The following is a 16,306-nucleotide window of genomic DNA, read 5'->3' on the forward strand; positions in this document are numbered from 1 at the left end:
GTGGGGGGAGGGGGGTGCGGGGAGGTGGTCACTAATCCTCCCCCTCCCCATTCTGAGACTACACCCGAAGCAGGAGTGAACGGAAGAGGCCGGAGGCGAATCGATAACCTCGAGGTGAGTGAGGAAACAGTCAGTGTGAGTTTGATGCTGCTGTGAAGAATGTGTCATGTCTTTTCACTGATTCTGTAACTGTGGAAATAAAGAGTTTGAGCAAAATGGGATAAAAGCAAATTACTGCGGATGCTGAATCTGAAACCAAAAGAGAAAAAACTTTGTCAAAGGGTCATCCAGACTCGAAACATCAGCTCTTTTCTCTCTTGACAGATGCTGCTAAACCTGCTGAGATTTTCCAGCGTTTTCTCTATTGCTTTCAGCAAAGCGGGGCCTCTGTAAAATGACAGCAGACAAAGACGAGACTCAGATTTCACTGACTTCACCAGCTTAAGACTCTCTTGTTCCACTTTAAACTCTGCAACACTCTCGCCTTTTCTCTCCCACAATATTCAGGCTTCAGTAACCCGAGCTGGTGGTTAAATAACCATTCCCTATTTGCTGACTCATTTCACCATCACTCCTGTTCTTCCAGCACAATCCTGATCCCCACTTCCACTGCTGAAGAACACTAACAGACATCCCTCCCCCCGTGTTCGAGTCTTCAATGTTCACCTTTTCAGTTGGGTAGGGTTTCAATTGAGAATCAGAACACATCCCATTTCCATCTCCTCGTGGTGTCTGGGCCAGATCAGGTAAATTTTCCATTAAAAGGTCTGTTTAATCTTTCTCCCCAAAGTCCAGCATCTACAAGGCACAACTCTTCTGTCTAATTGAATAAGCTCCAATTTTCTGAATTAGTGCAGCTCCAACAACTCAGGAAGCTCAACACCATCCAAGACAAAGCAGCTTGATTGGCAATCCTTCTACAAACATCTACTCCCTCCAACACTGACTCACGTGGCAGCTGTGTGTACCACCTACAAGATTCACTGCAAGCACTCACCAAGGCTTCTTTGACAGCATCTTGCAAACCCGCAACCTCCAGCACCTTGGAGAAGGGCAGCAAATGCATGGGAACATCATCACCTGCACGTTCCTCTCCAAGTCACTCACCATCTATACTCAGAGATTGATTACAATGTGAAATTCACTGCCACAGGAACTAGCTGGACAACTCATCGTTTAAAAAGGAAATGTGATGAGTACATGAGGGAAAGGAGATTAGAAAGATGAGCTGAAAGGCTGAAATGAGGGAGATGGAATGGGAGGTGTCTTGTATGAAATATAAACCCCAGCACAGACTAGTTAAACCGAACAATGTCTTTCTGGTCTGGATATTCATAGAATCCCTACAGTGTAGAAGGAGGCCATTCGGCCCATTGAGTCTGCACCCACCACAATCCCACCCAGGCCCTCTCCCCATAACCTCGTGCATTTATCCTAGCTAGCCCCCCTGACACTCAGGGCAATTTAGCATGGCCAATCCACTTAACCCACACATCTTTGGACTGTGGAAGGAAACCGGAGCAAACCCATGCAGACACGGGGAGAATGTGCAAACTCCACACAGACAGTGACCCAAGCCGGGATTCGAACCCGTGAGTCAGCAGTGCTAATCACTGTGTCGCCCAAGAATGAGAGAATTGTCTGTGATTCAATGTAATCTCTGACCGGTTCTTGATCAGTAAGTTCCACCATTTGCACTGCACCGGTTCAGAGTATAACCTGATGCTGAGTAATCACGCTGAGATTCTGCCATGTGTAACGTCATGAATTGTAACATGGTCATTGAAATTGGTGCGCAGAAATTTTCATCAACCAGATCCACTTTCGAAAATGTTCTCCCAAAAAATGCGCTCTCTCAGATCTTTTCAGCAAGGATCCACTTCCAGGATTTCAATCTCTCCTTTCACTATTCTTCTGCCTTAGATTATCACATGCATTCAAGCTTCCACGCAATCTCTCAGGTACCCAGCCATGTCAACAGAACACTACTGTTTCACAGGTGGTACCAAAGTCCCCAAGCTTAGGATTACTTCAGAGTCTGGCTTTTCACCAGCCAACATCACCATGTGTGTTGCCTTTAACTGGAAACCACTCTTTGCCCCTTTAACTTCAGGGAACAGAATCTTGTTCAGATTCCCTTTGACTTCAGTTTTCCTCAGACTTTTTTCATGCCCTGATTTCTAGAACTATCTGTTCTTAAACTTCTGGGACTTTCTTTCTTGCCCTTACTCCATTGTTGTGCCTCATGTTTCTGGCAGTTTCCTCTTCAGCTAACTCAGAAATTCTTTCTAACCCAAAATGGCCACTGGTTGCCAAGTAACAACCTAATCTTTCTTTACACTTGTGTGTTTTCACATTGTAAATTCTCTAAACAGAATACGGGCAGTTTGAAATGAAACCAAAACCTCATACATGCAAACACCTTTATTTAACATTAATCTATGAAAGTTTTAACCCTTCTGTACACAGAAACACCGAATTAAACTAACTTAAATCTATACCTTATTTCTAATATCCAATAATACAAATATAGATTACTAAATCTGCTGCTTGACAGAGAGAAACTAAAGAAAGATGAGTTTAAGCTTGGGAAAATTGTTAGACACAGTTTGAGCCAGTGGAAGGGAGGGAAACAGCAGAGGCAGCTGATCAGGTTGTCTCCATTTTAGTGACAAAGGAGCTCCATGAGCTCCTCAGACTTGTTATCGGTGAGGATGGAGGAGAGAGGGAGAACCCTTCAAAAGGAACGAAAACAGAAAATGCTGGGACGGTAGGTTTTGTCTGTATGGTGCGCAAGAAACAATACTGTTCACTGTATCCCAATACATGCAACAATAATAAATCAAACAAAAAATCAGATCAAAATAAGGTACTGTAGATACTGGAAATCGAACCTCAAAACTGAGTGAATCTCTTCCCAAACTCAGAGCAGGTGAATAGCCTCTCCCCAGTGTGAACTCGCTGGTGGACAGTGAGTTGAAATGATTCCCTGAACCCCATCTCACAGTAAAAGCAGCTGAATGGTCTCTCATCAGTGTGAACACATTGATGACACATCAGTTTTCCATAGCTTTTATCGCAGTTCTCACAGTCTGGGCATTTAAAAGGTCTCTCCCCAGTGTGAAGCGGGGATGGTTGGAGGGGAGATTATAGAGTGAATCCCTTCCAAAAGTGTCCTGGACCAGAACCCATAAATTATGTTCGGAAGCCAGATTAGATCCAAACAAAGTTTTCTATTTTGGCATAAATGTGAGGATCGGAGGCTTCACTCCAGGAGTAATTCCACTGACAAATTAGGAATCTTTCATGGTCAAACAAACTTTATTTAATAACAGCTTAAATATAATTCCAAAAAATGAAGCAGCTTAACTATTAACAGTTGAACAATATTTAACAGTGAAAGGAAACAACTTTAATTTTTAATTTAGCACAATTTCAGTTCCAAATATGCAACATTCCTCAGAGATGTAGATCCCACTTCAGTTACAGTTAGAGACCATAAATATACTTGCTATAATGAGTATAGACTGTCCTGAAGCTTTCAGAGAGAAGACAAGTCTTAGAGCAGCCTGTAGAAACCCTCCATCTTCAAACAGTCCCCGGTGTGCTTCCAGCTCTGACAGGTATCTGAAACTCTCCTCACAGTCTGTACATTTTCATGGTTTCTCCCTAATTTTAAATCCAATCACAATAGTTCGTTGTGAATTCGCTGGTGCGTCAGAAGATTCGATGAGGTAACGTATCCCTTCCCACACTGCAAGCAGGTGAATGGCCTCTCCCCAGTGTGAACCCGCTGATGTATTGCTAGTTTAGACGACTGATTGAATCCCTTCTCACACACAGAGCAGATGAATGGCCTCTCCTCTGTGTGGATTCGCTCATGTGTTGCTAGGTTGGATGAGTGATTGAAGCCTTTCCCACACACAGAGCAGATGAATGGTTTCTCCCCAGTGTGAACTCGCTGGTGTGTCAGCAGAGTTGATGACCGACTGAATCCTTTCCCACACACAGAGCAGGTGAATGGCCTCTCCCCAGTGTGAATTCGCTGGTGTGTGAACAAGGTGGCTGACTGAGCAAATCCCTTTCCACACTGGGAACAGGTGAATGGCCTCTCCCCAGTGTGAACTCGCTGGTGTTTCAACAAAGTAGATGAGTCAGCAAATCCCTTCCCACACTGGGAGCAAGTGAATGGCCTCTCCTGAGTGTGAGTTCGCTGGTGTATCAGCAGAGTGGATGAGTGAGAAAATCCCTTCCCACATTCAGAGCAGCTGAACGGTTTCTCCCCAGTGTGAACACGCTGGTGTATTGCTAGGTTGGATGACTGATTGAATCCCTTCCCACATTGGGAGCAGGTGAACGGCCTCTCCTCAGCATGAGTCCTCTGGTGTATATGTAAGCTGGATAACTGAGTGAATCCCTTCCCACACTGGGAGCAGGTGAATGGCTTCTCCCCAGTGTGACTGCGTCGATGAGTTTCCAGCAGGGATGGGTAATTGAATTCCTTCCCACAATCCTCACACTTCCATGCCATCTCCCTGTTGTGACTGCAATTATGTTCCCAAAGGCCAGATGATTGGTTGAAGTCTTGTCCACAAACAGAACACATGTACAGTTTCTCCCCACTGTGAGTGGTGCTTTTTTCTTCCAATTTCAAAATACAATGATATTCAGGTTACAATAAATTGACTGACTCCATCAGGTTCTGATATCATGTTTTGTTTCAGTTTCTCAACTGCAAATCTTCCTCTTGTAAACCCCTGTGAAATTGATTTAAAACAGAAAAAAGTGAGTGAGAAAGAACCCACAAAAACACAACGGTGGGTTGTGAAATTGAGCTGAATGCATCTGGTAATTTGTGGAGCTGCCGTGAGGAAAGCTGCTGGATTGTCACACAAACCCAACTGGTTCGCTGATGTCCCTCAGGGAATGAAACCTGCCACACAGCCTGGGTCTACACAGGACTTTGGGAGGAGATAGAGAGAAGTAGGAGTGGCTGAGGTGAAGGCAAGGGATTTTATACATCTACAACTTGACAAGAACTTTGACAGAATCTCACAAACCCTCAACTCCACCAAGATAGCAGATGGATATAAACACCATCACCTCTGAGTTCCTCCAACCCACACACCATCCTGACTTATCTGACTTCCAGTACTAAACGAACAGAAATTTCTTTCATATAAATACTGGGAAGACTGAACCCACTGTCTTCAGTCCCCTCTCCAAGCTCCACTTGCTCGCCAACAACTCTATCCCTCTTCCTGGCAACATGTCTGACCTGAACCAGGCTGTTCACAACCCTGGTGAAATATTTCACCCCAAGATGAGCTTCCAGCCACATGTCCACATCATCATCACTATTTCCATCTCAGTGACATCGCCCGACTCCACCCCAGTCTCAGCTCATCTGGAATTCTCATCCATTCCATTCTGATGTGAAACTCAGGGGAATGGGAATATAGAGAGGGAATGGGACTGGCTGAATTGCTCCAAAGAGGGTTGGCATGGATTTGAGTTGCCAAATGGATTCCTTTTGTGTTGTAATGTCTCCATCAGTGGAAATAGGTAACGTTGACACAGTGCCTTTTATATATCAAGACGTGAAATAGGGATTCATAAATAACATAGCACGTATCATATAACTACATTAAACATATCTCTGTCCCAGGCGAATTTACTGTTCATTCAAACAGCCTTCTCCTGGGAAAACTCCCCCTTTAATTGTGAACATTAGGTAAGAGGCTATCCTATTCTCCAGATAAATAAATGCGACAACCTGAGGGAGCCAAAAGATGTCAATATCTTTGAGAGAGAAAGAAAAAGATACCTGGGCCTAATCCTGCTAATTCCGATGTTCGTCTGTAATCGTTCCAGAGTCTGCAGCCTCCCTGGATTCACTTCCTTTCCCTTCAGTTGCTGCAAGTCCCCAATTTCCCCCAGAATGAGAAAAGAAATGGAAAGGGGGAAACATTGATTTCCTCCCAGATGTTACACAGGCGGAAGTTTCACTCTGAAAATCATCAACAAACTTCCGCATTCTGACGTCAATGGAGGCCTGCCTATATCAGCCAATATGAACCAGTCTGCACCGCAGTGACATCTTCGGGTTCCAGTGCCTTGCGGAGACGGGAGCCCCGCCCCCACCCATTGTTCCCCTCCCCCTACACCTCCTCCAGCCAAGGTTTCCAGGCAACCGGCTGGCGGCTCCGGCCAGAGTGAGAAGCCGCTCGGTGATCTCCCCCTCCCCCCTCTCTCTCCGGCGGCTGCGGCTCCAAAAAGAGATCGAGAGCGACCGCTGGCGGCAGCCGCACTGCGCCTGCTCCGGACAGCTCGGCTCAGCAGCACTCTCTGCGCCTGCTCCGGACAGCTCGGCTCAGCAGCGCTCTCTGCGCCTGCTCCGGACAGCTCGGCTCAGCAGCGCTCTCTGCGCCTGCTCCGGACAGCTCGGCTCAGCAGCGCTCTCTGCGCCTGCTCCGGACAGCTCGGCTCAGCAGCGCTCTCTGCGCCTGCGCGCTGGTCTGCCAGCTGAGGGAGTGGGGGAGGGGACTTTGCAAAATCTCTTCCCATCATTTTCTTCCAAGTCCCGCAGTTTGATTTGAAACAGAACAGCTTCTGTTTGTAGCTTCACCACAGACTCAAACTTCACCACAGACTCAAACTTCACACACAGACTCAAACTTCACACACAGACTCAAACTTCACCACAGACTCAAACTTCACCACAGACTCAAACTTCACCTCAGACTCAAACTTCACCTCAGACTCAAACTTCACCACAGACTCAAACTTCACCACAGACTCAAACTTCACCACAGACTCAAACTTCACCACAGACTCAAACTTCACACACAGACTCAAACTTCACACACAGACTCAAACTTCACACACAGACTCAAACCTCCTCCTCTGGACAACATCTGTGAGGAAAACACTTTCTTTCTCCCCCTGGGAAATGCAGAGACAGAGAAATTCTCTGGAACTGGAATTAGAGCCAAATATACTGAGGGGGAAATGTTTGTGATTTTGTGGAACCTGTTTTTATTGTCTGAGCTTTTTAAAGTGTAATTTATCTTGTCTATTCAAATACTGTTTATCTCTTTGCATGATTTAGTGATGCTGGTTTTAGATTGATTTGTAAAGTATTTTTTTCAATGTGTAATCTTGTCCTTCAGTATTCCATTAGAACTTTCTGGAAATTTGTTTACCTTTTAGATTAGTAACAACAGAGATATATCTTGTGTTCAAATATTTGGTATATTTATGTTTCGGTAATAAGATTCATTGTTTTATTCTTGTAATATAGCATGTAGTTACGTTATATAGTTCCAGTCAAAGAGACATTACAATTCAGAAAGATTGCTTTTAAAATCTGGAGTAAATATAGTTTTCTCAAATCCCTTTCCCATCATCTCTCTAATTAAGAAATGCGGCACTGTATACCACATGTTTTTAGTCCAGTTATATTCAGAATTATCTGTTCTGAATTTCTGTCCAGCACTGACGGTGATGATTTTTGTCAACTTCTTTTACAGGATAATGGAGGGAAGGATTTACAGATTGGAATCTCAAAGGAAACGTCAAGTGAAGAATTAACAGAATTGTCCGATTATTGGGACCAGAATATTATCGGCATTTGAGTCCAGGAGAAATGTTTCTCTCTTCTATCTGCTTCAAAAGATTTTAAACATTGGTGTAACACATACACACACACCAACCGCAACTAGTCAGCAAACCTGAGAGATACAAGGACACTGGCACCATGGAGAAACTGTGGAAATGTGGACATTGTGGGAAGGGATTCAGATTCCCATCGTAGCTGGAAATTCATCGGCGCAGTCACACTGGGGAGAGACCATTCACCTGCATCAAGTGTGCAAAGGGATTTACTAATTCATCCGACTTAATGACACACCAGCGGGTTCACACAGGGGAGAGGCCGTTCATCTGTTCGCAGTGTGGAAAGGGATTCTCTCGCTCCTCCAACCTCTGGATACACCAGCGAATTCACAGTGGGGAGAGGCCATTTACCTGCTCCAAGTGTGTGATGAGTTTCAGTCGGTTATCTCAGTTGCAGACACACAAGCGAGTTCACACTGGGGAGAGGCCATTCACCTGCTCTGAATGTGGAAAGGGATTCTCTCTCTCTTACAACCTACAGATACACCAGCGAGTTCACACTGGGGAGAGGCCATTCACCTGCTCTGAGTGAGGAAAGGGATTCTCTCTCTCGTGCAACCTAGCGAGTTCAAACCAGGGAGAGACCGTTCACCTGCTCTGAGTGTGGGAAAGCTTTCGCTACTTCATCTGACCTGCTGAGACACGAGCGAGTTCACACAGGGGAGAGGCCATTCAGCTGTCTAGAGTGTGAGATGAGATTTAATCGATTATCTCACTTGCAGACACACCAGCGAGTTCACAATAGGGAGAGGCTGTTCAGCTGAGTGAGAAAGCATTCATTGATTCATCCAACCTTCTGACACACCAGTGTCTTCATGCTGGGGAGAGACCATTCACTGGGTCTGTGCAGGATGGCATTCACTCAGTTATCCAATCTGTCCAGATACCAGTGAGTCTACAAGTGATGACAGGGACTGGATTCTGCTGTTATTGCTGCTGTTATTCACATCCAGAACTGAACCATGTTCACTCTGACAGTTTTATTTTTATTCAGTGTGGGACATGGATGTCTTTCCGACTGGGAGGAGACCGGAGCACCGGAGGAAACCCATGCAGACACGGGGAGAACATGCAAACTCCACACAGACAGTGACCCAAGCCAAGAATCAAACCCGAGTCCCTGGCGCTGTGAGGCAGCAGTGCTCACCATAATATGATCGTAAACTAATAATAATAGAAATGTGCTGAATTAGAAAACCATAAAAAATGGTCCGCCAATCACTTCAGTCTCCACAGTTGCACGGTTTTTCCCTAATGTGATTGAGAACGGAGTTGTTTCCTTCCATGTACAAAATTCTCTGCTGTTCAGATAATCTGATGCTTTGTGCAAGTTTCCTGACCCCAAATCCTCCTCTTCTCAAACCAACTATATTCACACCTAAACAGAGCTGAAGTTATTTTTCAATTCAGCAGAAACAGACCCAAAGGAACATGGTTTAGTCTGAATATGCTCAACAGGAAAATACAATCACAATAGTTCCTTGTGAATTCGCTGGTGTCTCAAAAGAGTGGATGAGGTAACATATCCCTTCCCACACCGGGAGCAAGTGAATGGCCTCTCCCCTTTGTGAATTCGCCGGTATATTGCTAGGCTGGATGAGTCAATGAATCTCTTGCCACACACACAGTAGGTAAAAGGCCTCTCTCCAGTGTGAACTCGCTGGTGTACTGCTCGTTTGGACTATTAAATCCCTTCCCACGCTGGGAGCAGGTGAATGGCCTCCTCTTTGTGAGTTCGCCAGTGTATTGCTAGGTTGGATGAATCAGCGAATCTCTTCTCACACTGGGTGCAGGTGAATGGCTTCTCCGCGGTGTGAACCCGCTGGTGTGTCAGCAGACTGGATGACCAACTGAATCCCTTCCTACACAAGAGCAGTTGAATGGCCTCGTCCCAGTGTGAATTTGCTGGTGTCTCAGCAGAGTAGATGAGTGAGCAAATCCCTTCCCACACTGGGGACAGATGAATGGCCTCTCCCCAGTGTGACTGCGTCAATGAGTTTCCAGCAGGGATGGGTAATTGAATTCCTTCCTTGGTTGAATTTAAAATACAGATGGAGCGTGAGAAGGTAAAATCCAAAACCAGTGTCTTGTACTTAAACTAAGGAGACTATAAAGGGATGAAGGAGGAGTTGGCTCAGGTAGACTGGGACAAAAACTTTATGGTGGGACAATTGAGGAACAGAGGAGGATTTTCAAAGCAATCTTTCACAGTGCTCAGCAAAAGTATATACCAGTGATAAAGAAGAAAAAGAGATAATCAGCCACTGATATCTGAGGAAATAAAGGAGGTATCAAATTGAAAGAAAATGCAGACAAAGTGGCAAAGATAAGTGGGAACTGAGAGGATCGGGAAATCTTTAAAGGTCAGCAGAAAGCCACGAAAAATGCTACAAAGAAAGGCAAGATGGATTATGAGAGTAAACTAGCTCAGAACATAAAAACAGAAAGCAAAAGTTTCGACAAATATATAAAACGAAAAAGAGTGGCGAAAGTAAACATTGGTCCTTTAGAGGACGAGAAGGGGGATGTAATAACTGGAAATGAGAAAATGGCTGGGGCATCGAACAGGTATTTTGTGTCAGTCTTCACAGTGGAAGACACAAATAACATGCCAAAAATTGATGACAGGAAGGCTATGGCAGGTGAGAACCTAGAAACTCTCATTATCACGAAAGAGGTAGTGTTGAGCAAGTTAATGGGGCGAAAGGTAGACAAGTCTCCTGGCCCTGATGAAATGCATCCCAGGGGACTAAAAGTGATGGCGGAAGAAATAGCAAATGCACTAGTGGTAATTTACCAAAATTCGCTGGACTCTGGGGTGGTTCCCGCAGATTGGAATACAGCAAATATGACACCACTGTTTAAAAAAGCAGGTAGACAAAAGGCAGGTATCTATAGGCTGGTTAGCTTAACTTCTGTAGTAGGGAAAATGCTTGAATCTATCATCAAGGAAGAAATAGCGAGACATCTGGATATAAATTGTCCCATTGGTAAGACGTAGCCTGGGTTCATGAACGGCAGGTCATGTTTGACTAATTTGGTGGAATTCTTTGAGAACATTACGTGCACAGTGGACAATGGGGAACCTGTGGATGTGGTGTATCTGGATTTCCAGAAGGCATTTGACAAGGTGCCGCACCAAAGACTGCTGCATAAGATAAAGGTGCACAGTGTTACGGGTAATGTATTAGCATGGATAGAGGATTGGTTAACTAACAGAAAGCAAAGAGTGGGGGTAAATGGGTGTTTTTCTGGTTGGCGATCAGTGACTAGTGATGTGCCTCAGGGATCAGTGTTGGGACCGCAATTGTTTACGATTTACATCGATGATTTGGAGTTGGGGACCAAGTGTCGGGTGTCAAAATTCGCAGGTGACACTAAGAGCAAAGTGTGCAGAGGACGCTGAAAGTCTGCAAAGGGATATAGATAATCTAAGTAAGTGGGCGAGGGTCTGGCAGATGGAGTACAATATTGGTAAATGTGAGGTCATCCATTTTGGTAGGAATAACAGCAAAATGGACTATTATTTAAATGGTAAAAATTTGCAGCATGCTGCTGTGCAGAGGGACAGGGGTGTCCTTGTGCAGGAATCTCAAGGAGTTGGTTTGCAGGTGCAGCAGGTAATTAAGAAGGCAAATGGAATTTTGTTCTTCATTGCGAGAGGGATGGAGTTTAAAAACAGCGAGGTTATGTTGCAGCTGTCTAAGGTGCTGGTGAGGCCACACCTGGAGTACTGTGTACTGTTTTGGTCACCTTACTTGAGAAAGGATATACTGGCTCTGGAGGGGGTGCAGAGGAGATTCACTGAGTTGAGTTGAGTTGAGAGGGTTGGCTTATGAGGAGAAACTGAGTAGACCGGGGCTATACTCATTGGAATTCAGAAGAATGAGGGGAGATCTTATAGAAACATATAAGATTATGAAGGGAATAGATAAGACAGAAGCAGGGAAGTTGTTTCCACTGGCGGGTGAAACTAGAACTAGGGGGCATAGCCTCAAAATAAGGGGAAGCAGATTTAGGACTGAGTTGAGGAGGAACTTCTTCACACAAAGGGTTGTGAATCTGTGGAATTCCCTGCCCAGTGAAGCAGTTGAGGCTACCTCATTGAATGTTTTGAAGGCAAGGATAGATAAATTATTGAACAGTAAAGGAATTAAGGGCTATGGTGAGCGGGCGGGTAAGTGGAGCTGAGTCCACAAAAAGATCAGCCATGAGGGCTCGAGGGGCCAGATAGAATCATAGAAACCCTACAGTGCAGAAAGAGGCCATCTGGCCCATCGAGTCTGCACCAACCACAATCCCACCCAGGCTCTACCCCCATATCCCTACACATTTACCCGCTAATCCCTCTGACCTACGCATCTCAGGACACTAAGGGGCAATTTTAACATGGCCAATCAACCTAACCCGCACATTTTTGGACTGTGTGACATAAGAACATAAGAAATAGGAGCAGGAGTAGGCCATCTAGCCCCTCGAGCCTGCCCCGCCATTCAATAAGATCATGGATGATCTGAAGTGGATCAGTTCCACTTACCCGCCTGATCCCCATAACCCCTAATTCCCTTACCGATCAGGAATCCATCTATCCGTGATTTAAACCTATTCAACGAGGTAGCCTCCACCACTTCAGTGGGCAGAGAATTCCAGAGATTCACCACCCTCTGAGAGAAGAAGTTCCTCCTCAACTCTGTCCTAAACTGACCCCCCGTTATTTTGAGGCTGTGCCCTCTAGTTCTAGCTTCCTTTCTAAGTGGAAAGTATCTCTCCACCTCTACCCTATCCAGCCCCTTCATTATCTTATAGGTCTCTATAAGATCCCCCCTCAGCCTTCTAAATTCCAACGAGTACAAACCCAATCTGCTCAGTCTCTCCTCATAATCAACACCCCTCATCTCTGCTATCAACCTGGTGAACCTTCTCTGCACTCCCTCCAAGGCCAATATATCCTTCCGCAAATAAGGGGACCAATACTGCACACAGTATTCCAGCTGCGGCCTCACCAATGCCTTGTACAGATGCAGCAAGACATCTCTGCTTTTATATTCTATCCCCCTAGAGATATAGGCCAACATCCCATTTGCCTTCTTGATCACCTGTTGCACCTGCAGGCTGGGTTTTTGCATCTCATGCACAAGGACCCCCAGGTCTCTCTGCACAGCAGCATGTTGTAATTTCTTTCCATTTAGATAATAATCCAATTTGCTATTATTTCTTCCAAAGTGAATAACCTCACATTTATCAACATCCCGAAACTGGAGTATCTGGAGGAAACCCACGCAGACATGAGGAGAATGTGCAAACTCCACACAGATAGTGACCCAAGCCGGGAATTGAACCCAGGTCCCTGGAGCAGTGAAGCAGCAGTGCTAACCACTGTGCTACCGTGCTGCCCCTACTCCTGCTCCTAGTTCTTATGTTCTTCCCACAATCCCCACATTTCCATGGCATCTCCCTCTGACTGCAAATTATGTTCCAAAAGGCCAGATGATTGGTTGAAGACTAAGACCTAAGACTTACCTGGATAGTAACATGAGCAGCCTGGGAATGGAGGGATACAAACGATTGGTCTAGTTGGACCAAGGAGCGGCACAGGCTTGGAGGGCCGAAGGGCCTGTTTCCTGTGCTGTACTGTTCTTTGTTCTTTGAAGCTTTCACCACACCTGGCGAAACCTCTGACGAACCTGACTAAAACTGAGGATAAAGTATTGGTGTCTGTAAGGGCTAAAACAATACCCTTGGCTTCCTTGTAGATCTGTGGCACCAAGTTCAAGACTCCTTCATGAATCATCCTCTTGGCCTCCAGCCTGTCAACTGTCCATGAGAATCTTATATGTTTCAGAATGTTCACTGCTCATTCTTCCAAACCTAATGAGTATAGGTGCAACCCTTCCCCAAAAGACGAGTTGGATTCTGCAGCATCACTTCCCCAAAACTGGAGAATCCCCCCCCCGAGGTCAAAGGACCTTTGTGTGGTCCACCCCCCGGCCTGCTACGATTCCTGTGGTGGGTGAAGACAACACCTTCATCTTAGGAATGGGCGTGGTGAACTTTCTCTGAACTCATTCCAATGAAAGAATATCATTCCATAAGTAGGGAGACCAGAACCGTACACAGTATTCCAGCTGCTATCTCAGCAATGTCCTGTGTAGGTGCAGCAAGTTCCCTTTTTCAAACTCCACCCCCTTGCAGTAAAGTCCAACACTCCATTTGCCTTCTTCTTTACTTGCTGTACCTTCATCCTATTTTTTCACGATTCATGTACAAGGACACCCAGATTCCTCTCTACGGCAGTATCCTTCAGTTTCTGTACATTTATACATTTTTTTGCTTCTCTATTCTTCCTGCCAAAGAGGAAAAGCTCCCACTTTCCCGCACTATACTCCATCTGCCATTTTTCTGTCCATTCAGGTAACTTATCTGTGTCCCTTACAGATTTTTTGTAATAACCTCACAACTTGCTTTTCTACCTATCTTTGTATCATCAATTCTGGCTTCATCCAAGTCATTGATCAAGGTGGCTGTTTTTCTCTCTCTCAGTTGTGGGTGATATTTGTCCCTATTCTCCTGGAAATTGAATGAATCTTGTTCCAAACTGGGTTCAATATCAGACATTTCAGGGAGTCAGGAATCATTCACCCCTGAACCTACACTGGTAAAACCCCAGGCAGTTCCTCAGTAAGGGTGTTTCTGGTTCCTCACCATATATTAGTCAGGATACTGAAACCCAGCATTTTTACAGTCCACTCCTGGAGGCCCCACTCCCTGAGCCGACAACATTCAGCAGTGTCAGTGCTGAAGTTTCACCGTGGGAGTGATTCCCAGAGTAACTGTCAATCAGATCACCATTGATGTCCAGGTTTGTGTATTTTTAGTTATCCTGATGTCTAACACACACACATCAATAAAACAGGGAATTCCTGCAAACAAACTGCAGCTTCTTCTCTATCTGGAGATCCAATATTTGTTGAATAATTGTCCCAGCGGTTAACAGGCTCCTGTGAACTCATCCAACTCGTATTTTAATACTGACTTTAACAAATATATTTTAAATAGGTTTATTTTAAATGAGTTAAAACCAGCCTTAAAATGGTAGATATAGTATAATAACCATAGTAATTTTCAGACTGGAAACTTTAACCTGCTGTTTCACTTTGATTTCGGAGCAGATCCCAGTTTTACACCAATCTCTGATTCATGTATCCAGCATTCACCGTCATTCTAAAAACAGAAGTTGCTGCAAAATCTCAGTAAGTCTGACAGTATCTGTAAAGACAGGAACAGTTAATGTTTCCAGTTGAATGTGACTCTTCTTCAGTGTCAAAACATTAGCTCTGTTTCTCTCTCCAGAGAGTCAGACCTGCTGAGTTTTTACAGCACTTCTTGTTTTTATTTACGAGTTCAGGACTCAGACAAGACAATCCACAATACAAATCTTACAACTGGGCCAGGGTTTATTAACATCAGCAGAAACAGACACCAATGAAAATGGTTGGGACCTCGATGTGATTAACAGCAAAATTCAGTCCTTGCAGTCACTCGTGAACATGATGGTGTTTCAGCAGGTGAGGTGACTGAGTGAATCCCTTCCCACACACGGAGCAGGTGAATGGCCTGTCCCCAGTGTGAATTCGCTGGTGCTTTACCAGGTTGGATGATTGACTGAATCCCTTGCCACAATCAGAGCAGGTGAATGGTCTCTCCCCAGTGTGAACTCGCTGGTGCCTCCGCAGGCTGGATGAACAAGTGAATCCCTCCCCACACTGAGAGCAGCTGAATGGTCTCTCCCCAGTGTGAACTCGCTGGTGTTTCCGCAGGCTGGATAACTGAGTGAATCCCTTCCCACAATGAGAGCAGCTGAATGGCCTCTCCCCCGTGTGAACTCGCTGGTGTGTCTGCAGGTGGGATGACCGAGTGAATCCCTTCCCACACTGAGGACATGTAAATGGCCTCTCCACCGTGTGAACTCGCTGGTGCCTCCGCAGGTGGGATGAACAAGTGAATCCCTTCCCACACTGAGAGCAGGTGAACGGCCTCTCCCCAGTGTGAACTCGCTGGTGTGTCTGCAGGCTGGATAAATGACTGAATCCCTTCCCACACTGAGAGCAGGTGAACGGTCTCTCCCCAGTGTGAACACGCTGGTGTGACTGCAGGCTGAATGACTGAGTGAATCCCTCCCCACACTGAGAGCAGGTGAATGGTCTCTCCCCAGTGTGGCTGTGCCGATGAGCATCCAGCAGAGAGGGGGCTCTGTATCTCTTCCCACAGTCCACACATTTCCATGGTTTCTCCATGGTGCAGGTGTCCTTGGGTGGACAATCAGTTGACGCCTTGTCCACACACAGAACACGAGTACAGGCTCTCCCCGCTGTGAATGGTGTGATATTTATTCAGGCTGTGTAACTGGTTAAAGCTCTTTAGTCCGTGCACTGGAAGACTCTCACTCGAGTGTGGCAGTGTGTTGGTGCTTTTCCAGTCACACTGATGGTCGAACTCTTTTCAAATCGACAAACTGGACAATCATTTCTCCTTCTGGATTCAATGGCCGATGATATTCAGCTCCCAAGGAATATAACTCTGTCAGATCTGACGTGATGTATGAGATTTCGGTCTGTGATTCCTCTTTCAA

General features: G+C 45.4%; 2 protein-coding genes across 4 annotated transcripts in view; one reads left to right on the forward strand and one right to left on the reverse strand.

Moving 5' to 3' along the window:
• The window catches only part of LOC144480817 (uncharacterized), a 1,107,688-nt gene that overhangs the window by 539,419 nt on the left and 551,963 nt on the right, over positions 1–16,306 (forward strand). The window lies entirely within an intron of this gene.
• LOC144480906 (uncharacterized) overlaps positions 1–16,306 on the reverse strand; it is a 433,772-nt gene that overhangs the window by 386,966 nt on the left and 30,500 nt on the right. Inside the window, 3 exon segments of the mRNA XM_078200533.1 lie at positions 3,744–4,361; positions 15,292–15,495; positions 15,649–15,824. Coding sequence (XP_078056659.1) covers positions 3,744–4,361; positions 15,292–15,495; positions 15,649–15,824 — 998 coding nt within the window.

This window comes from Mustelus asterias, chromosome 30, assembly GCF_964213995.1.
Source record: "Mustelus asterias chromosome 30, sMusAst1.hap1.1, whole genome shotgun sequence".
Classification (NCBI taxonomy): Eukaryota; Metazoa; Chordata; class Chondrichthyes; order Carcharhiniformes; family Triakidae; genus Mustelus; species Mustelus asterias.